The sequence below is a fragment of the Dama dama genome, chromosome 23, assembly GCF_033118175.1.
Source record: "Dama dama isolate Ldn47 chromosome 23, ASM3311817v1, whole genome shotgun sequence".
Taxonomy (NCBI): domain Eukaryota; kingdom Metazoa; phylum Chordata; class Mammalia; order Artiodactyla; family Cervidae; genus Dama; species Dama dama.
Window position 1 is genome coordinate 52,695,093 of NC_083703.1, and position 23,064 is coordinate 52,718,156.

At 46.4% G+C, this 23,064-nt stretch overlaps 1 protein-coding gene across 1 annotated transcript; it reads left to right on the forward strand.

Moving 5' to 3' along the window:
• Positions 1-11,245: 11,245 nt before the first annotated feature.
• Positions 11,246-17,787, forward strand: CPXM1 (carboxypeptidase X, M14 family member 1). The gene is made up of 14 exons (XM_061126750.1): positions 11,246-11,555; positions 12,905-13,066; positions 13,220-13,329; positions 13,423-13,562; positions 13,668-13,758; positions 14,340-14,490; positions 14,575-14,663; positions 14,989-15,112; positions 15,200-15,396; positions 15,484-15,663; positions 15,733-16,030; positions 16,442-16,581; positions 17,224-17,326; positions 17,406-17,787. Exons 1-14 carry the CDS (start codon positions 11,390-11,392, stop codon positions 17,645-17,647), a joined length of 2,193 nt encoding a protein of 730 aa, XP_060982733.1. The 5' UTR covers positions 11,246-11,389; the 3' UTR covers positions 17,648-17,787.
• The last annotated feature ends 5,277 nt before the right edge of the window (positions 17,788-23,064 follow it).

The window sequence follows — 23,064 nt, forward strand, 5'->3', positions numbered from 1 at the left end:
GAGCGACTTTCACTTTCACTATGACTCACAAGATAAAACAAGCAGCATTCTATAAAAACGTTAAAGTAAGACCAGAGCTGCATTTTTGCATGAACTGAGGATGATATTAGTTTGCAGCCTGGGATTATAAGTGGGAACCCCCCAAACAGCAGCTTGAAGTCTTACCCCGGACTTTTTCCTAATTGGGACTTCACGTTGCTTTTACTTGGGGCTTCTCAGTGCGCTGCTTAAATCTAGATGTTGGTCGGACCAATTTGCTGATGTATGTGATGTTCCTCTTCTCTATGGTTTCTATTTCTCTTTTCTTTTAATGACCATACTTCGAAATTAAGTTAAACACTTCTCTTTTAAATACTGAGACTGTTTATTTGTGCATAAGCTTTCAAACCTGAAATGGAAGTCAAACTTTGGGCAAAACATAAATTGGTGCTATGAGCAGGATTTGTGAAACAAAATGCCACTCTTTAAGAAGAAAGAGGTTAAGATTAATGAAGTTTTCATTCCCTGAGGGGAAGATTTGCCTTATTGCTTATTAGCTACTGAATGGGACCATATCCACTGGATTGTGTGAGAATGGGACCTCAAATTAAAGCAGGCCGAATCTTTTGAAGTTATTGAATGTTTGTGCCAGTTTGGCTTGTGCCAATTGAGAAAGGACAAGAATGGACCTCACTGGGTCAGAGAGGCTGGATCCTCCTCTCTACTTACCATAAGGTACAGGAAACCAAATTAAAACTGGTTGAAGAGAAGTCACAATTAAAGAATTACGTGATTTGCAAGGACAATTATCCATGTTACAAAATCAAAGTTACATTTTAGCTGACCAAGTCTCCACTTTCCAATTGGTAGCTGAAAAAGTCACCATAAAGTTTGCACAAGCTGAATATTGAAAGAGGTGCAGCAAAGTTAGCAAAAAGAGAGTTCATTTGATAATAGCTAATGCAGGGGTAGACTGGGACTCCAGTGCTTGGGATAGGAGATTAATCCCTCCAAAGTTCAGGGACCCCTGCCCAGACCATAAAGTTTTGGGAAATACAATGGGCTAAATAATATAGAGAGATGTTACATAAGGCTAAGCAAAAGATAATGGAATTTAAAACTGCTTAGACAAAAAGGGAGGCTCAAAATTTATATGGCTATTTGGCTTCTGGCAACATCATATTCCACAGTTGGGCCAGATATTGAGTCTACTTTATAAAGAAAGTTGATGTGAATAAACTTTTAAGGAAAGAAAATGTAAATGAGATAAGAGCTTTTAGATAAACTCTATTAAGAATAATTATGCTTTAGGAATATCTACCTAAAATAGTTTCTCCAGGTTTTGATAACTTGAATTCTAGGGCTGTGCTAAATTAGGTTAAATAATAGAAATTTGAATAATTAGGCCATTTCCAAATGAAATAATATGCTCAAACAGTAATTACTGAACACTGGCTTTCTTTTTTATAGAGAGTGAAGGGTTTAGAAGTATTAATTAATGTTTGGTACCATCCTGAGATGTTCTCTAAGAAAGCAAAAATTTTTAGAAATTATCACTGGTATTTATGTTCACCAATCTACAGAATGCTAATATAAAGGACAGTTTATGGTTGCTTAAGGAAAGTGGGATAAGTTATGAGGAATGGAATTGCATTTTGTGAAAGGAAAAATCAACAGGTCTGACTTACAGGTGTCTGTTTCTGAACAGGAGAATTAAGTGTTTACTATAGAAAGTGATAAGAAGGATTTGTGGAAAGTGGACTCCAAGAAAAGAATGTTATGCACAGTACAAGTTTTCTTGGGATGTTAAACTGTCTTTTGATAAGTTTCTTTACCTCTTAAGTGATTTGTTCTGTATTTGCTTTTGAAATCTTTTATTGTTACTTCAGCTGAGTGAATAACTATTGCTTCATAGTAACCTATGATCTTGTCTGACTGAGTGTTCTAAACTCTTTGATATTTTTGACAGAACTTCCTAAGATCAAATTCTAATGAAGTTCTTTTGACTTCTAGTTAACTTTAAGGGTGCTTCAGAAGCCCCCTGCGGCATCCCAAAGAAAGATATTAAACTAATTAGTTTCATTATATTATAGATACATGAGAAGTGCTGTCAAATAAGTAAAAAATCTTCTTAGGTTATATTGTATGGTAAATCTTACTAATACAGATATTCTAGAAATTATACAGAATTCAAAAAGATCTGATATGTCCTGGTAAAATATTATCAGTCATAATTTTAGTTACTGTCTTAAAGTGTTAATGTGTCACAGCAGTAACCAAGTTACTTTGTCAATTGCATTGTAGTCAGATTTTAAACCTGTCTTTTAAAGCCTTTTAGTCATTAGAGAGAACTATGGTTTCATTCTGATATCTTTGCAAAAATATTTTTTTTTTTTGCAAAAAAAATTTGCAAAAATCTCTTCAAGATTTACAGAAAGGACTTTCTAAGATGAAACTAAAATTAACTAGATAAACAAAAACTGTTATTAACAGTAAGTTTGTATCAGACTGGAATTTGGTTTTCTCTCTATTTTAAGAGAAAAAAAGTTTTCTTGGAATGTGGCTTTTGATAACAGATTATGTGAATTTCTTTGCCCTTAAGTGATTTATATTTGTTTTTAAAATATTTTGTTACTTGGCAAAGTAAATATTATTTCACAATAATCTATGAAGATTGTGACACACATAGATAAGGTTCATGCTGCTTCTACAAAAAAAATTTACCCCTCATTGTCAGACTTTTGCTATCCTGATGTCCTTAGAACATGGCAACAGTCTACTCCTAAATCAAGGAACTTAAAATGGGTAAACAATAGCTATAAATCAAACAGTTGTGGCTATGGAAATCCAAGATAGCCTCTTGTTTTTTTCCGGTTCCCTGACAAACCTCATTTTTTTTTTTTTTTCTCCCTTTTTTTTTTTTTTTTTTTTTTGTGCAATAGAGTTTATTAAAGTATAAAAGGGATAGAGAAAGCTTCTGACATAGACATCAGAAGGGGGTAGAAAGAGTACCCCTAAACCTCATTTTTTATTTGATGGGATAAAGCCTTCCCTGGCTACAGGGTTAATGCCCTCTCTCACACATACACACACGAATTTTATGTTACACTGAATATTAAATTCTAGTTTTATTATCAGATACTCCATGAGCTACAATAAAGGGACATAAAATTACATGTATATATCAATGAACTATATGCTAATTGAAGCTTATAGCAAAAACAGCAAGACAAAAGAGTGCCTTTGGGCTTCTGAAGTAGGAAATTTCCAGAGGCTGGGAGAAATAACACTACCTTTGAAAACCAGTTATTGGCCTGTTTATTGGGCTTTGATTGATATGAAATAATTGACTATGAATCATACTGTAATATTAAGACCTCAAGTGCCAGTCATGCAATGTGTACAAAGTTCTCCCAAAACCTACAGGATTGGGCAAACTCAGGAATCCAGCATAATGAAATGGAAATGGTATATTCAGGACCAAGCCAAACCTGGGCCACATGAGGTTGCTGCCTTAAATGAAAAGATTTCTGAAGTTCCTACTAAAGACTTCCAAAATTCCTATTAAAAGCTGTAGTTAGGCCTGAGATAACTGAGCTGTCTGTAAAATGGAGAAATCCCTTGGACTCTTCACTGGTGGCTCAGCAGAAAAGAATCTGCCTGCAATGCAGGAGGTGCGGGTTCAATCCCTGGGTGGGGAAGATCCCCTGGAGAAGGAAATGGCAACCCACTCCAGTATTCTTGTCTGAGAAATCCCATGGACAGAGGAGCCTGGCTGGCTACAGTCTATGGTGTCACAAAAGAGTCAGACATGACTTAGCAACTAAACAATAACACAAACTTTTGACTCTTTAACTGTACTAGAAAAACAGCATGTATGTTTCACTGATGGATCAGCTAAATATATAGGATCCATTCACTATTGGAAAGTGGTGGCACATAATCTGGTCACTACTAAATCACTGACAACTACTGAGGAAGGTAAAAGTAGCCAATTGGCTGAGTTATATGTGGTTTATCAGGTATTAAAGCAAGGGAATGAGTGCCATATATACACAGATTCTTGGTCAATCAATGGATTGGCCACTTGGCTTTCCCTGTAGGTAAAAAATGGGGCTTCCTAGGTGGTAAAGAACACCCTGCCAATGCAGGAGAAGTAGGAGACACGGGTTCAGTCCCTGGGTTGGGAAGATCCCCTGGAGGAGGGCTCAGCAACCCACTCCAGTATTCTTGTCTGGAGAATCCCATGGACAGAGGAGCCTGGTGGGCTACAGTCCGTGGGGTCACAAAGAGTTGGAGACAACTGAAGCAACTTAGCACAAGGGTAAGGAATAACTGACAAACTCACCCCAAAGAGCTGTGGGGAAAGGAATTATGGTTTGACATTTGGGAAATTGTTCAAACTGCTAATGTTTCAGTCTTTCATGTAGATGCTCACAGCATTCCAAATTCTACTGAACGATGGTATAACTATTACAGAGGAACAAACCCGAATCCAAACAGTAGAAGTTGATCCAAACTCCAATCACTTAAAAGGTTTGAGTATGTGGGCACACCAAAAAATGTGGCCATCTGGGAGAAAAAGCAACATACAGGTGGGCTCAGGATACAGGTACTTCCTTAATTATGAATCTCATTAAATCTGTTATTTCCCAATGTCCAATTTGTCAACATATCAAGCATAGAAACTTGACACAATTAGTCGAAGGACAATTGGCACTTGATAAGAAGCCTGGGCAAATATGGAAAATTGATTATAATGGCCCATTAATTCGAGGTAAAGGATGCCAACACATGTGTACTGCTGTGGACACCTATTCTGGGTGTTTAGTGGTCATTCCCTTCAGCAAAGCCAGTCAGACTAATACTATTAAAACATCGAAGATAATTTATATTATAGTATTCTACTTCAAATTCAGAGTGACAATGGGTCATATTTTAAAGGTAAATTAATACAAGAGCTTCCACAGGAACATAATATATAATGGATCTTTCGTATTCTTTATTACCCTCAAGCAGCTGGTTTGATTGAAAGAATGAATGGTTTGGTTAAACAACAATTAATTAAACTTGGAGAGGGCTGTTATAAAGATTGGAGGACTAACTTGAATATTGCCCTCAATATTTTAAATAATAAACATCCAGGAGAATCATCAACTCCTTTGATGAGAATGACTATTCCAAGTTACAGATGTATAAAATAGACTTCCATCCCAAAATAACTGAGTATTGGGAAATTAGCCCAGGAGTATTAGCTCCTCTCTGAGCTACTCCTGAGGCTGCCAGACTGGGTTTGTACTCTATATCTGAACACAGACCTACTAAAAGATTGATATGTGTTATTTCAACTGGCATTGGAATTAAAATGCCTCCTGGACACTTTGGATTAATCAAAGAATGCTCCAGGTTAGCGTTAAAAGGGATCTGTGTCCGTGGGGGAGTGATAGACCCAGACTACCAAGAAGAAATCCAAGTAATTCTACAAAATGAAGGAAAGGATGATCTATTTATTAATCAACATGATCAAATTGCCCAATTGCTGATTTTTCCACATGTAATTGTTGTTTCATCACTAAATTGTGTCTGACTCTTCGTGGACCTCATGGACTGTAGCCCGCCAGGGTCCTCTGTCCATGGGATTTCCCGGGCGAGAATAATGCAGTGGGTTGCCATTTCCTCCTCCAGGGGATCCTCCTGACTCAGGGATCAAACCGCATCTCCTGCATTTTAGGTGGATTCTTTGCTGATGAACCACCAGGGAAGCCCTTTCATGTGTAATTGGCAAAGTGCAAAAAGGAGAACCTCCCACTTTATTAACAGTTAGAAGTGATGGTGAGTTTAGACCCACAAATGAAATAAATGCAATTGGAGCTAAAGTCTTGGTGAAGCAGCCTAGAGGTCCTCCCACACCTGCTGATGTGATTGCACAGGGGAAGGATCATATTGTGTTAGTGATGATCCCCGGACAGGAAAGATGAAAATATGTGCCATTAACCCACTGTTATCTCCTGAATAGACTGTTCTTGGAAGCCTGACTGTAATGTGGATTGTCATTCACTCCTCAACCTTCAAGGATATGTTACAATTAAAAGAAAAATATGAAGAAATCAACTGGGAAATTTTCAGTTGGAGAAACCTAAGCCGGACCTGAACTCAGGATAACTTCGCCTGCCCAGTAAACAAGGCCTGTTCTTTCTTAACTTTACCTTTCTATGGATAAGATTTATCTGTCTGCTAGATTACACAGCACTGGTAAAGAAATAGCTCAAGCCTAGAACACAAGTATCATGTGCCAATTTCATGTGTTACTTTAATAGTCACAACCACTTACTGATAGATTGTGACAAGGCTGACAAGGGACTGCTATGTGGACCAACTTCTCAAATTTGGGGAATCCTGCTTATTGGAGAACCTCATCTGCTATTGTGAATGGACTGTTTTCCCTAAAACCTACAATATGTTTTTTGAAAGAGCCCCTCAATTAGTATGTCTTGTGACTGATGATGTAAAAACACTACCTCTATATATCAGTTAGGAACCCCTTTCTCTGGATTCCTAACACATGTTGATGATCTATATTGGAAGGGGACCACCTATTATTCACCACCGCCCATGAAAACTCAGGTGTTATTGACTCAAATGGTATTTCCTACTTTGTCTGTTTCTAATACTAGCTTCTCCTTAGAACCCCTGCTTAAAATATTGCAAGGAACCAAAGTATTACAAAATTTCATAGAAAAATGTAATTGTACCTTGATAGAAGGTGTTACTTAGTGCAAAAGTAATTGCAATTTTACATTGTTGAAATTTGCTGTTTGATATTGGAATACATTCTTAAATAAATGTGGTTATGTTATACATCATTTTAATGTGCATTTCCCACTTTGTTTTTTTTTGCTAATGACTTACTACTTGCTGCTTATTTTATATTTATTTTAGACTATGGAAATGATATTAGACAAAAAGCAAATTCAAGTGATTTTCTTATCTGAGTTCAAAATGGGTTGTAAAGCAGCAGAGACAACTCGCAACATCAACAGTGTATTTGGCCCAGGAACTGCTAACAAACGTACAGTGCAGTGGTGGTTCAAGAAGTTTTGCAAAGGAGACAAGATCCTTGAAGATGAGGAGTGTAGTGGCCAGCCATCAGAAACTGACAACGACCAAGTTAGAGCAATCATCAAAGCTGATCCTCTTACAAGTACAGAAGTTGCCAAAGAACTCAGTGACAACCATTCTAAGGTCATTCGGCATTTGAAGCAAACTGAAAAGGTGAAAAAGCTCATTAAGTGGGTGCCTCATACTGCTGCTGCTGCTAAGTCGCTTCAGTCATGTCCGACTCTGTGCGACCCCAGATGGCAGCCCACCAGGCTCCTCTGTCCCTGGGATTCTCCAGGCAAGAACAATGGAGTGGGTTGCCATTTCCTTCTCCAATGCATGAAAGGAAAAGTGAAAGTGAAGTCACTCAGTCATGTCTGACTCTTAGCGACCCCATGGACTGCAGTCTACCAGGCTCCTCCATCCATGGGACCTTCCAGGCAAGAGTACTGGAGTGGGTTGCCATTGCCTTCTCTGGGTGCCTCATGAGCTGACCAAAAATTTTTTAAAAAAATGTCATTTTGAAGTGTTGTCTTCTCTTATTCTATGTAACAACAATGAATCATTTCTCAATCAAATTGTGACATGCAATGAAAAGTGAATTTTATACAATTGGCAATGACGAACTCAATGGCTGGACCGAGAAGAAGCTTCAAAGCACTTCCCAACGCCAAACCATCACCAAAAAAAGGCATGGTTATTGTTCAGTGGTCTGCTGCCTGTCTGATCCACCACAGTTTTCTGAATCCTGGCGAAGCCATTACATCTGAGAAGTATGCTCAGCAAATTGATGAGATGCACCAAAAACTGCAATGCCTGAAGCCAGCATTGGTCAACAGAAAGGGTCCAATTCTTATCTACAAGAGAACCCGATTGCACGGTGCACAACCAACACTCCGAAAGTTGAATGAATTGGGCTATGAAGTTTTGCCTTATTCACCGTGTTCACCTGACGTCTCACCAACTGATTACTACTACTTCATGCATCTCAACAACTTTTTGCAGGGAAAACCCTTCCACAACCAACAGGATGCAGAAAATGCTTTTCAAGAGTTCATCAAATCCTGAAGCATGGATTTATATGCTACAGGGATAAACAAACTTATTTCTCATTGGGAAACGTGTTGATTGTAATGGTTCCTATTTTGATTACTAAAAATGTGTTTGAGTCTAGTTATAATGAATTTGAAATTCACGGCCTGAAACCGCAATTAGTTTTGCACCAAGCTAACTAGTACAGACGATAAGTTAATGGATATAGGAGTTAATGTACAAAAATATATTTCTCACTCATGGTGGGACTTTTTCTTTACTATATTCCCTACTGCTCAGAAATGGTTTTCTGCAGTTTAACCTCTTGCTTGTATCTTTATTTTGTTTCTTTTGACCCTTTGCAATTGTTATTTGACCTACAGAATTAGCAAGACTGCTCATGTTATTTTGTCTTATTTCTATGCTCTTCAGCCTAAACAATCCTGAGGACAACTGTTAGGGAAATTAAAATGCAGGAAATCTTGTTCAGCATTCAGAAGCAGGAGAGCAGCCTCTGACCTGCTTCTGACCTGCCTGGACACTGCCGGGATTCCGTGCTAGCCCGTGACTAGCCCACAACCAACAGCTGGTCAGGCAGTATGTTAGATAAGAAAAGGAGTGGGTCTTGGAATTCTTGAGCTCTGGAGGCCTGGCCAAGTGCACCTAGGGTTTAACAAAATCCCAGGACTCACAAGATAAATGGCTTGGTAAAAATGTTAAAGTAAAACCAGAACTGCATTTTTGTGCGCCAACTCAGTTTGCAGCCCAGGATTATAAGTGGGAACCACTGAAACTGCAATTTTAAGTTTCACTCATGGAGTGGACCCACTGCCCGGACCTTTTCCCAAATGGTACCCCAGACTGCTGTTTACATGTGAAGGATGGAGGCTAATTTTGTCAGAACGGTCAGGGAAGACAGTGACATTGAAAAGCCATCTGGGGGCTTCTCTGGTGGCTCAGTGGTGAAGAATTTGCCTGCCAATGCAGGAGATAGGGGTTTGATCCCTGGTCTGGGAAGATTCCACATTCTAGGAGCAGCTAAACCTGTGCACCACAACTACTGGGAGCCCTGGAGCAGAAACTACTGAGCCCCGAGTGCCTAGAGTTTGTGCTCCGCAATAAGAGACGCCACCGAAATGAGAAGCCCCAGCGTTGCAATGAAAAGTAGCCCCCTTCTGCTGCAACTAGAGAAAGCCCTTGTGCAGCAACAAAGACTCAGAGCAACCAAAAATAAACAAAAAGAGAAGCCATCTGAATGTTGGGTGAAGGACGCAAACTTGGTGATCCAGTGCAAAGGCCCTGAAGCTGGATGGGTCTTGTGCCTTCCATGAACAGCTAGGATGCCTGTGTGGCTACAGAGATGTGAGCTGGGGGAGAACACAGAGAAATGAGGTGAGAAAGGTGTGATAGGGGAAGAACCGTTTCAGGAACCGCTGGAAGGTGAGCTCACTGGGACGATTGGGCTGCTGTGTGGGGAAGGGCTTGGAGGCCGTGGGCGCCTTAGGAGGCTGACCTGTCCTCCCAGGTTCTGCCTCAACCCCCTCGCACCCCTCTGTGAAACTTGGATGAGGGTGGAGCAGAGCCAGGGAAGGGGCCAGACTGGGTTTTGGCAGGAGGTGGAGCAGGCCTCAAGACCTGCACAGACCTGCTTCTAGCTCCACCGGAGTCTCTCCTAGCCTCCCACCTCCGCGAGGCCTGGGGCCACAGTCTTTCTGCCACTGACTTGGCTGGGTGCTTTGGGGCCCTCAGGTTTGGCACGCGTTCCTTGAGTTTTACTAAATCCTCCTCTGGTGCCTGGTACCCAGCAGTGGCATCCACGCCGGCTGCTCTAAGGCGGGAGCAGGACCCATGTGGGCCCTGTCCCAGTTACTCCCTTTCAGAAGTTCTCCACCCAGAGCGCATACGGTGGACCACAAACCCCCAAGGAGCTCCGGGACTTGCATCTATGAGACTGGGGGTTGTTACTGAGGGTGGGTCTCAGTTCCGGGAGCGCATATTTCTTTTGAGAGATCCGGCGAGATGGGTGCTGGCAGGCCAATGGGGTAATTCAAATTGTTCATATGGGTAGTGATCTTGCAGAAATATTTGCTCAAGCCCCTCCTCCCCAACATCCACTCCTCCCCCCCCCCCCCCCCCCCATACCCTACCACACTCTAGAGGATTCCCGGTCACCTCTGGGCACTGCGTCTTACTTGGGGATGGCAGTGTCTCCCTGGCACGATACTTGCAATGGCAAAGCACCGGCCAGAGGCGCACAGAGAACGAATTCCTTCCTGCTGGGGAGGCGACCCCGGAATAGGGAGCCAAACGGGGCCTCGGAGAGGGATGGGGAGGGTCCTGCGCTCTGGAATCCCGGGATCCGAAGTGGTCCCGAAGACAGAGACCCAGGGCTGCGGGCTCCCAGAAAAGCTTGGGGCGGGGCAGGGCAGGACGCCCATCAAGTCTCGTCCTCCCCGCCCTCCCCCGGCCTCAGCCCGCCGGGTATCGACTCGGTCTCCTCTACTCGGGTTATGTAACCCCGGAACGTGGCAGCCGGAGGAGGGGAGGCTAGGGAAACGAAGAGAGAAGAGAGGCGGGGCGCCGGGGTGGGGGATGGGCAGCATCGCCTCTGGCGGGGCCCCTCGGTGTCCTTCAGAAAGATTCCAGCCTTCCCCCACCCCGTACCCCTGCCTCCGCCTCAGTTTCCCCTCAGCCTTCTTTCCGTCCCAACCTCCCTGGCAGGGGGTTCTGGCTCTGGACAGATTTCCCTCCCGGGTTGCAGTTTCCGCCCCAAAGTTCTCGGCTTTGCTGCCTAGACTGTCAATTAGCCGTTCTGAGCCTCAGTTTACCAGTTTGTGAGCCAAGGTTTGATTGACAGGCCACGGGTAAAGTGCCCTGCGCGGGGCATGGTACACAGTAGGTGCCCACTGTGGGACGGGCTCACAGGGCTGAGTGGAGTCCAGGGTGCCTGGGGCCTTTGCCGACGGTAAAGGGCAGAGCCCAAGCGAGGCGGGTGAGCTCGAGGCGGGAGGCGGGGGGCAGCGGAGATGAGGGCTGGGTGGGTGGGTGCGGAGACCCGGGGCGGCCGGCCTGGGCCCTCCCCTTCCTCCTCCCTTCCCTCCTTCCCCTCCCCTCCCCTCCCCTCCCCACTCCTCGGCTCCCGGGGTCCGAGGCCAGCGAGCGGGCTGTGGGCGGGCGTGCGGCGGCGGCAGGAAGGGGCGGGGGGCTCCAGAGCCCCAGCAGGAAGAGGCGAACCCACCGGCCACCGCGAGCCCAGTGCGTCCGCGCCTTGGACCCCGCCATGTGGGGTCTCCTGCTCGCCTTGGCCACCTTCGCGCCTGCCGTCGATGTGGGTCTAGGGGCGCCCAGCACGGAGGTGCTGGGCCTGGCGTCGCCCGCGACCACCAAGGCCCCGGTCCCGACCCCCCGTAGCAGCCCGGCACAGCCGTCCGCGGGGAAGGAGAACGGTGAGCTTCCGTCCTACCCACGGCCCGCTTCTCCCGCGAATCGGTTGTCCCACTCTTCCGACTCCCGTGTGGCGACCCCCTCCCCAGCACGCGCGCACACACCTCACACACGCCACACACGCCGCACTCTCCGCCTAGCGCCTGGGTGGCGACCCTGCCCCACGCGCACACACTCCCTGCGCGGTACAATGGCTGCTGACTCAGCAGCCCTAGTTCCCGGCCAGACCAAGTCAGCAGTCCTGGGACAGGAGCCAGTGGGATGCTGCCTCTTCCAGGCCCAAACCTTCCTCTTTCTCAGATGGGGAAACTGAGGCTAGAGCCAGGAGGAGGGTGGAGAGAGGTGCAAAGACACCGCGGAGGGTGCAGAGCAAGACTGTGTGTGTGGGCTTGAGGCCAGCGGCTGGAAGGAAAGCACAGAGGGGGGAGCCCTCTCTGCCAGGTGCCCTGGAGGGACGCGGCTCTGCCTGGAGTGGGCACGGGGGAAGGCTGCTGGACTTCCCAGCTTCTCCTATGTGGCAGTAGAGAGGAGGAAAGCACGGGGATTGGCAGCCTCGGAGGGCTTCTTGGGAGAGGCAGGTGGAACTGGTTCTGAAAGGTACTCTGAATTAGGAAGAGCTGAAGAGGAGGGCAGCCAAGATGGAAACAGTGTGTGCAAAGGTACCAGTCCCTGACACAGATATGTACAGTGTGTGTGGGGGAGGGGGGGGGGGTGGGTGGGAGGGGTGGGGCAGCTGTGAATCTTAGTGGGGAACCAATGGCATCTGCCCTGTGCAATGAATGCTTTATACTGAAGGGCAGGCAGGGCAGGGGTCCAACTCTGGTCCAACTCTGGAAAGCCTGAACACCTGGACGGACATGGGTTTGAGGACAGGACCTCTCAGCACAGTGATGGAGGTGGCACAGAGGCTTTGGCGGCATGAGACTGAGCCTGGAGCTAAGGAAGGCTCCTTGAAGTGCATCTGGACTGAGATGGGAAGAAAGACTGGGAATTAGAAAATAAAGTCAAAGGTGGTGGATATATGATAGGGAAGGGGACAGCTAGGCAAAGAAGAAGTTAAAGAACCAAATTCAGCTGTTTGGAACAAGCAAATAGTTCCTACTGGTAGTGTAGCCCTCTATTGGTGAGGGCCAAGCATGTAGTCACATCAGAGGGGAGAAGGATTCAAGGAAGTGGCTGTAACAGTAGGTTGGGGTCAGACTGAGGGCCTTAAAGTCCAAGCTAAGGTCTCTGGATACATGTGGTGGGGCCTCCCTGTGGACTTGTAGGTTTTCTTGAGGTGGTAGACCTCTCCATTTGAGGTTTCCTGCCATCCTTTCCTTCCCTGCTGCTCTGCCTCTTTGGTCTCCAGGGACTTCAGAACAGCATGTCCGGATTCGAGTCATCAAGAAGAAAAAGATCATCATGAAGAAGCGAAAGAAGCTAACTCGCCCCAGACCCCCAGTGACTGCCAGGCCTTCAGTGACCACCAGCCCTGCAGGGACCCTTGACCTCCCTGAGAAGCAAGAACCAGGTACCACCAGTCCAAGGGCCTTGCCCAGACTTGCAGTCTCTGGGACATGAACTAATATAGCTCTTGGCCACACAGGCAAGCTTGGGTTCAGCTTTCCATCTGCCTTGACCACTGTTTCTCGGGTCCCAACTTACTGCTTTGTCCCTGTCCCAGACTGTCCCCCTTTGGGCCTAGAGTCCCTGCGAGTTTCAGATAATCAGCTCGACGCATCTAGCAGCCAGTCCTTTGGTCTTGGACCACACAGAGGACGGCTCAACATCCAGGTCAGCAAGGCAACCCCTAGGACGTTCTTCTCTGCCCCTCCCACCTTCCCGTAAGGTCTGCCCGGTTCTGATTGCTGCGTCCTGTGCCCACAGTCAGGCCTGGAAGATGGTGATCTTTTTGATGGGGCCTGGTGTGCTGAGCAGCAGGATGCCGAGCCATGGCTTCAGGTGGATGCTAGGCACCCCACCCGCTTCTCGGGCATTATCACACAAGGCAGGAACTCCATCTGGAGGTGAGGCAGGACAGCTCCAGGCCAGGGAAGTCATGAGCAGACTCAGGAGGACTGGGGTGGGAGGCTTGGGGGCCACCCATGATCTCTACCCACCTTTCCTGCCAGGTATGACTGGGTCACATCATACAAAGTCCAGTTCAGCAATGACAGTCGGACTTGGTGGGGGAGTAAGAATCGCAGCAGTGGGATGGATGCGGTGAGAAGTCCCATGGTGCCTGGGGCCCTCTATGCTGGGAGTTGGGCTCCTGGCCCACTGTAGGGTGCTGGGCTGGGCTGGGATTCCTCTGAGGACAAGGAACAGGTGCCCACTTGGGCATCCCAGAGGAAGGGGGTTGTTGTCAGGATGGGTGGCACCCAGCAGACAGCCTCAGGGGCCAGGTTGCTTTGGACCATGCCCGCATCCTTCCCAAATACTTCCTCCATGCCACAGCTTCCTGCTGGAACACCCCTTCTGGCAATGGGCCTCAGTCCTTGCATCACTTCTCATCTCCTCAGGCTACAGTGTGGGATCCTGGCCAGCTTCAGGATTGCCTGCTCCTGAGTCACATGGCCATATTGGTCTAGTGAGCTGTGACTAAACTGGAAAGGAGGGCTGCCTAGGGCTGCCTGTTGGCCAAGGATGTGGGCAGAGGTCTGTGTTTGACACAGCGAGCAAGTGTCTAGCTGAGCCCACTAGGGTGGGTTTTCCAGTGGGCTCACAGGCCTGAGCATCTTCCTGGGCCCTGAGCCAGGCTGCTGGGGCTCAAGCGGCCCTTATCAAGGACTTGATGCCCCCAGATATTTCCTGCCAATTCGGATCCAGAGACACCAGTGCTAAATCTCCTGCCTGAGCCCCAGGTGGCCCGTTTCATTCGCCTGCTGCCCCAGACCTGGCTCCAGGGAGGTGCATCTTGCCTCCGGGCAGAGATCCTCGCCTGCCCAGTCTCAGGTAGGGAGAGAGACAAGGGTTAGATGGGCAGGGCACACCCTCCCCTGGGAACTTACCATTTACTGTGAACTCATCCTCTACCAGATCCCAATGGTCTATTCCCTGAGGTTCCCATGCTGGGATCCTCCGACTCACTAGACTTTCGGCATCATGATTATAAAGCCATGAGGAAGGTAACCCCTGTGACCCAGGAGGGAGGATCATGAGCAGGTCATCTCAGATCTCCTGCCCACCGGGGCATAACTTGCTATGATTGCCCTCATGTCCTTCTGCATCTCACCCTCTTCTTGACCCCTAAACTTCCACGATTTCCCTTGCTTTGGTGCCTCTCTTATTCTGACTGTTCCTTCCATGGCTGCTGCCCCCTCCTGTACTGCACCGTGATGTGCCCATCATATGGGCCCTCACAAGCTTTTGAAGTCCTTCCACGGCCTCGTGTGGTCTGAGCCCTGGGTGTGCTCCTCCCATGCCCCTCACCATGTTACACTCACCCCCCAGCTGATGAAGGAAGTGAACGAGCAATGCCCCAACATCACCCGCATCTACAGCATCGGGAAGAGCCACCAGGGCTTGAAGCTGTATGTGATGGAAATGTCGGACCAGCCCGGGGAGCATGAGCTGGGTACTGGCAGGTGGGGCGGGAGAGGTGGGCACAGCAGCAGGGAGGGGCAGGTGCATGAGCCAGCTGCAAGCTCCTGTTTGTTCCCAGGAGAGCCTGAGGTGCGCTATGTGGCCGGCATGCATGGGAATGAGGCCTTGGGACGGGAGTTGCTCCTGCTTCTAATGCAGTTCCTGTGCCGTGAGTTCCTGAGAGGGGACCCGAGGGTGACCCGGCTGCTCACCGAGACGCGCATTCACCTGCTGCCTTCCATGAATCCTGACGGCTATGAGACTGCCTTCCGCCGGGTAGGATACTTGGCCTGAGGGCCAGCCTGCTCCTTCTGCCATGGTGCCTGGAGCCTGCTTGGTTTGAATAGACTTCCTCCCTGGCAGGGCTCAGAGCTGGTGGGCTGGGCAGAGGGCCGCTGGAACCATCAGGGCATTGATCTTAACCATAATTTTGCTGACCTCAACACACCACTGTGGGAAGCAGAAGATGAAGGGCTGGTACCTGACACTGTCCCCAACCATCACCTGCCCCTGCCCACTTACTACACTCTGCCCAATGCCACTGTGAGTATTCTGGGCCACCCTGGGGGCCTTTGTCTCTGTCTCCCACTCCCCTGACCTGCCCTTGTCCAGGTGGCTCCTGAAACATGGGCAGTGATCAAGTGGATGCAGCGGATCCCTTTTGTGCTAAGTGCCAACCTCCATGGGGGTGAGCTTGTGGTATCCTACCCCTTCGACATGACTCGGACTCCGTGGGCTGCCCGCGAACTCACGCCCACCCCGGATGAGGCTGTGTTTCGCTGGCTCAGCACTGTCTATGCGGGCACTAATCGGGCCATGCAGGACCCAGATCGACGACCCTGCCACAGCCAGGACTTCTCCCTGTACGGCAGCATCATCAACGGGGCTGACTGGCACACAGTTCCTGGGAGTATGTGCCCGAGGGTGGGGTTAGCCCATTCCCATAAAAGTGAAAAGAAAGTGTTAGTCACTTAGTTGTGTCGGATTCTATGCAACCCCTGGACTGTAGCCCGCCAGGCTCCTCTGTCCTTGAAATTCTCCAGGCAAGAATACTGGAGTGGGTTGCCATTCACTTCTCCAGGGGATCTTCCCAACCTGGGAATCGAACCTGGGTCTCCTGCATTGCAGGCAGATTCTTTACCAGCTGAGCCATCAGGGAAGCTCTAGCCCCATCCCCATAACCCTGCCCCAGTGAGACAATCTGCTCTCACATACAGCGCCAGTGTCAGCTGTCACCAGGAAGCATCTCCCAGAGGAGGGCGCTGGGAGGGCAGGGCTCCCGGCCCACCTGCTTAGGCTTCAGTGTCTGTGGTACCCCTAGGCATGAATGACTTCAGCTACCTACACACCAACTGCTTTGAAGTCACTGTGGAGCTGTCCTGTGACAAATTCCCTCACGAGAACGAGCTGCCCCAGGAGTGGGAGAACAACAAAGATGCCCTTCTCACCTACCTGGAACAGGTCGGATCTGAATTCCCCCCACTCCCCACCTGCTCGAGTCACTGCTGACTGGTCTGTTCTCCGTGTTGGACGCAGCTCCCAACAGGAAGGTCTCCTAAGGTCAGGCTGAGCCATTCTGACTCACCAGTGCCATGGGTCACACTCACTTGGCATCAGACTGCCTTGGAGGGATACAGGATAGGAAGCGCAGTTTGCCAGCAGGGTGGTGTCAGACATTGTTGGAGAGTGGGAGTAGACCTGACTGCACTCCAGGCAGTGGTCCATGGAGCAGACCCAGAGCTGTTCTCAGAAAAGACTCTGATTATGCAAGTGCAGGAAGTACCCTGGCATAGACACTTCACTTTCCGTAGGAACTCATGTCCCTTGGAACGACTCCCTAAGTATAGCTTCCAAAGATTCTAAAAGACAAGCCCATAACGAGAATCAGTGAACTCGGGGAAAGCCCAAAGATTCGCCCTCCTGCCAGGCGTTTATAGCTGTCTTGGTCCAGGTGCCATTTATCAGTCAGGAGATACTTTCACCAGAGTACTGTCACCTAGGAACAGAATAGATGCAGCACCTCTATCAAATTTGTAGGGTACAGAGCCAGAAGATAAACTGGTCGCAGAAGCAAAGGGATTTTGATAACCTTTTCCCACACAGGTGCGCATGGGCATTGCTGGAGTTGTGAGGGACAAAGACACAGAGCTTGGGATCGCTGATGCCGTCATTTCTGTAGATGGGATTAACCATGATGTAACAACAGGTGGGTGTGTGAGGGAGGCATTAACCAGGTCAGAAGCTGCGGGCCACTGGATGCTGATCTTGCCCTTCACTTCTCTCAGCATGGGGCGGGGATTATTGGCGCCTGCTGACCCCAGGGGACTACATGGTGACCGCCAGTGCGGAGGGCTACCACACAGTAACACGGAGCTGCCGAGTCACCTTTGAAGAGGGCCCTGTGCCCTGCAACTTCCGCCTCACCAAGACTCCCAAACAGAGACTTCGAGAGCTGTTGGCCGCTGGGGCCAAGGTGCCCCCGGACCTTCGGAGGCGGCTGGAACGGCTGAGGGGACAGAAGAATTAACACCTCCAGCTGAAGAGCCCCAGAGGCTTGGGCAGGCTGGACCTGTCCAGAACTGGAGGAGGGGTCAATGAGAGTGGGGAGGGCAGGACAGGGTATGGGGGGAAAGGTGCTCGGGCTCATTAAAGCTATTTGGCACCTCAGCCAGTCTTCTGTGATCTCTATATCCCACATTCTCCTCCTGGGCCAGGCCTCAGCTTCCCCTCTTGCCTGATCTTATTCTGCAAACATGTGGCTACTCTCATCAGTTAACTTCTGGAAAAATAGTATGGAAAGAGGAGCCCACCTGGGTTCTTCCTGAACTTGGGCTTGGCAGAGCAACTCATCTCATCAACTCATCAGCTTCTGGGGCAGGTGCCACTTGGTGCTGTGAAACATTCTGTAAGCACCTCCTCAGTGCCAACCACGCAAGGAGTCAAGGGCAAACACTGCCTCTCAACCTCCCCGGGCTCGCAGTCGAGAGAGGGGACCGGCGTGCCAGGCGAGGCTGGCTGTTGTGGGAGTGGAGACAGGGGAGTTGCACACATGGGAGTGGAATACAGCACTGAGGGTCAGTCAGGATGCAGTAGAGGTGACAGTTCTCAGAGTGTAGATGGGAGGTGGTGTGGGGACGCCCGGACAGGGAGAGCTCCAGGGAGAAAAACAGAGAGCACAGCCAAGAATATTTGGGTTTGCTTCACCAGCCCTTCTGGAGAATCCTGGTAAATGATGGGATGCGATTCGTTTCTTTCAGACAAGGAGAAGTTGTGCATCAGTCAGTTATCTTGCCAGAAAAAACAACCAACTGCAGGTAATTCAGTTCAGTTCAGTTCAGTCGCTCAGTCGTGTCCGACTCTGTGATCCCATGGACTGCAGCATGTCAGACTTACCTGTCCGTCACCACCTCCTGGAGCTTGCTCAAACTCATGTCCATTCAAGGTATTTCAAGAAGAAGGGAATTTAATGCGGGACCTTGGATTTAAAGATGTTGAAAGAGCTGGATGAAGAAAAGGGAGAAGGGAGTTTAACTTAGAAATCAGGAAGCTGATAATATCCTTGGTCTGGTTTCATAAGCCTGTGTTTGGTGCTGGACCCACCATCACCTGTGGCTGCCAATAGCCACCTGTGATCACCTGTGGTTGCCTACTGTGGCTGGAGACAGAGATATTTCCTCCTTCCTTCTGCTTTCTATCTCCAACATATGAAGTCCACTGTGCAGTCCAATCTAGCTGTAACCTAGTTTGCAAAGGAGCCCACAAAATGTAGTTTCCAGGCTCCTAAACCCCCTGTGATTCAGAGGAGAGCTTGCAAGGGCAGGAATGGGGGAAATACTAACAAGCAAACTGTGGCACCAAGACATCCATGTAGCCTATCATGTAAGCTTTGCCTAGTGCTGGGCTGTTGTATTGTCCTTGTCTCTGTCCCTCTTCCATTTTCAATCTCAGATCACCACGAGGGATTTAGTGCCACACCTCCCGTCTCCCTGCTCCTTTTCTCCCCACTTCTAATGCTTCTTGTGCAGCAAACATTGTTTTAAAAATTAGTTTTATAAATTTAATATATATAATGAAAAGTACACATAAGTGGACAGCTTATTAGCAGTGAATGACTCAACCATATATTACAACAAACATTTCAGGTGTAAAGATACATGCACTTTGAAAGTAAAAGGATAAAAAAAGATATATCATGCAAATATTAATCAAAGGAAAGCAGGAGTGGCTATCTTCATAGCAGACAAAGAAAGTTAAAGACAAAACAGACAAAGAAACTTTGCCCTGAAAGCAACTTTCAGGGCAAAGTTAGTTAACAGAAACAGAAAGGGATATTATATAATCATATAACTGAACACACCCAGGCTGAATGTTTCCAGTGAATCTTTTCCCTTCTCTCTTGGGTACCCTAGAAACAGCTAGTTCAGCATAATTGAAATGGCATGTGAACTCAAGCTCTGGATTTCCCCCGCTTCTAGCAAGACATTTGCTTGGCCAGGGAACTCCTTCTGTTTTGTGGTGGTCAAGGGATTCTAAGGTGCCATCGACTTTCCTCATATATATGCTAAGTGGCAGGAGAACGGGGCCCCTCTGCTGGTCTTCTAACAGCAAGATCAGCCCTACCTGGCCTAGCGAGCCATCTTTTGGATAATGGAACTTTGGATAATGCATGATCAATCCTAACCCTAAACCTTGTTTGTGTCTGTACCATTTGTCTTTGCATTACACTGGACATACATGACAATATGAAGATGCATAATCTAGTAAAACTGAAGGCATTCCTGGGTATACATTATATACTATAGGGAAATCCTTGCACATGTACAAAAAGATACATATATGCTTATAGCAGCTTTATTTGTAACAGACTCAAATTGGAATCAACCCCAAAATCCATCAAGAGTAGATGGAGGAATAAAATATGGTACGTTTATGCAGTGGAATTATATACAGGAAGGAAAACAACCAACCACTATACACATCATGAAGGACTCTCACGAAAACAATTTTGAGTGAAACAAGCAACACACAAAAGGAAAATAAAACTATATTGTTTATGGTGGCATGAAATAATAAAAGCAGGGATACAATTATGATAAAAGTTAGGATAGTGATTGATTCTGGAAGGATCAATGCAGCAACAATCAAAGAGGAGAATACGGAGGGAGGGGGATTCTGAAATGCTAGTAACATTCTTCTTCATTATCTGGTGAGAATACTTTGGTATTCACTTAAAAATATATGTTAAACTTTGTGTGAACATTTTATATACTTAAAAAGTATCCATTTTCATTTATTAAAATTTTGTATATAATAAAATCCACTTTTTGGAGGTATGCTTCAATGAGTCAAGCACAAAGATTCTTGTAACCACCAGCATGTGAAATGAAGTGAAAGTCACTCAGTCATGTCTGACTCTTTGCGACCCCATGGACTGTTGCCTGCCAGGCTCCTTCTTCTGCAGATTTCTCTAGGCAAGAATACCAGAGTGGGTAGCCATTTCCTTCTTCAGGGGATCGTCCCAACCCAGGGAATGAACCCGGGTCTTCAGCACTGCAGGCAGATTCTTTACCACCTGAGCCACCAATGTAGACGCAGACAAAAAGAGCTCCTGGGAAGTCCCTGCCAGTTCACGGGTTAAGACACTGTACTTCCACTGCAGAGGGCACAGGCTTGCTCCCTAGTCTGGGAACTAATGGAGAAGGAAATGGTAACCCACTCTGGTATTCTTGACTGGAAAACTCCACAGAGGAGCCTGGCGGGCTATACAGTCCATGGGGTTGCAAAGAGCTGGACATAACTTAGCGACTGAGCACGCATCAGGAACTAAGATGCTGCGAGGCACTGTCAAATAGAAGGAAAAAAATTTAAATTAAGCCCCTACTTCATACAAAAACAAATGCAAAAAGTAGAGCTGTAAAAAGTACCAGAGGAAAATTCAGAATATTTTTTTTTCAGAATTTTTTTTTTTTAAAAAGAAGAATTTCCTCATGCTGCCCCTTGTATTCAGACTCTCCTCTCATCCCAACTCTAGGCAACCACTAGATCATATTTCTGTTCTTACATTTTTGTTTTAGCTCAGTGAACTCTCAGGATAAGCCTAAAGAGATCTGCATCTGGACATATCAAACCATCAAAAACTAAAGACAAGAGAATTTTTTCATTTGCTTGGTTTCTTTTCTACATATAATTTTATTTATTTTATTTTTGGCTATGATGGGTCTTTGTTGATGCATGTTCTTTTTTCTAGTTTCGGGGAGTGAGAGGTACTCTCTAGCTGTGGTGGGCAGTCTTCTAATTGTGGTGGCTCTGGCAGGGGAGCGGGGAGGGGGCTCCAGTAGTTTCCATGCTCGGGCTCTAGAGCTTAGACTCAAAGGTTATGGTGCATGGGCTCAGTTACTCAGCGGTATGTGGAATCTTTCTGGGATCAAACCTGTCTCTCCTGCATTTGCAGGTGGATTCTTTACCACTGAGCCACCAGGGAAGCCTAAAGAGAGAATCTTGAAAGCAGCAGGAGAAAAGTGGCTCATCATGTATAAGAGACCAAAAAAAAGAGTTCTTTTATCCATTTAAAAATCTAGGCGATTTATTTTCTTATTTTTGAGTTTTGAGAGTTGGATATAAACCCTTTATCTGATAAATGACTTGCAAATTTTATCTTCAGTCTCTTGCTTTATCTTCTAATTCTCTTGCTAGTGTTCTTTGCAGAGAAGTTTTACATTTTGATAAAGTTTAGTTTATCAGTTTTTTCTTCTGTAGATGGTAGTTTTTGTGTCCTATATGAGAATTCTTTGACCAATCAAAAATCATGAAGATTTTTTCATATATTTTCTTCTAAGAGTTTTACAGTTTTGCATATTACATTTAGGTTTATGATCCCTTTGAGTTAATTTATATATATGAGATATAAATCAAAGTTTATTTTTTTTTTGCATATGGAGATCAAGTTTTTTACAGCACCTTTTGGTGAAAAGACTGTTCTTTCTCCATTGAAATGCCTTTATACCTTTATTAAAAATCTGTTGACCATATTTGTGTGGGTCTATTTCTGGGATTTTTAGTCTTTTGCATTGGTATGTATCTATTCTTTCACCAATATCACACTGTCTTGACTATTGTAGCTTTATGACACATTTTATAATTGGGTAGTTTGCACATGCAAAGAATGAAGTTGGATCCTTATCTTATACTATATATACAAATTACCTAAAAATTGATTTTAAAAAAATCTCAGATTTCCCTGGTGATCCACTGGTTAGGAATCCACCTGCCAATGCAGTAGACAAGGGTTTGATCCCTGGTCTGGGAGGATCCTACATGTCTTGGGACAACTAGGCCTGTACGCCACAACTGCTGGCTAGCCTGTGCTCTGCAACAAAAGAAGCCACCACAATGAGAAGCTTGTGCACCTCAACAAAGAGTAGCCCCTGCTCACTGAAACTAGAGAAAGCCTGTACTTAGCAACAAAGACCCAATGCAGCCAATAAATAAATAATAAATATTATTTTAAAAAAGGATAAAAAAATCTAAACAGCTAAAACTATAAAACTAGAAGAAAACGGGAAAATCTTCATGACATTGGGTTTGTCAGTGATTTATTGGATATGATAGAAAGCACAGGCAACAAGATAAAAATAGATAAATTAGATTTTGTCATAATTTAAAACTTTTGTACATCAAAGAACACTGCAAAAGACTGAAAAGATAACACAAAGAATGGGAGAAAATATTTACAGAAAAATATACAGAATACATAAAGAACCCCTACAACTCAACAACAAAACTAATTCAACAAATACAACTCAACAAAACTAATTCAAAAATGGGCAAAGGACTTGAATGGTGGTGGTGATGGTTTAGTCATTAAGTTGTGTCCAACTCTTGTGACCCCATGGACTGTAGCCTGCCAGGCTCCTCTATCCATGGGATTCTCCATGCAAGAATACT

Excerpts from the sequence above, each read along its gene's own strand:
- CPXM1 (XM_061126750.1), top strand. The coding sequence starts at position 11,390 with ATGTGGGGTCTCCTGCTCGCCTTGGCCACCTTCGCGCCTGCCGTCGAT. Across the intron at positions 13,759-14,339 it reads GCAGCAGTGGGATGGATGCG|ATATTTCCTGCCAATTCGGA; the intron begins GTGAGAAGTCCC and ends TGATGCCCCCAG. Across the intron at positions 16,582-17,223 it reads TTCTCACCTACCTGGAACAG|GTGCGCATGGGCATTGCTGG; the intron begins GTCGGATCTGAA and ends TTTCCCACACAG.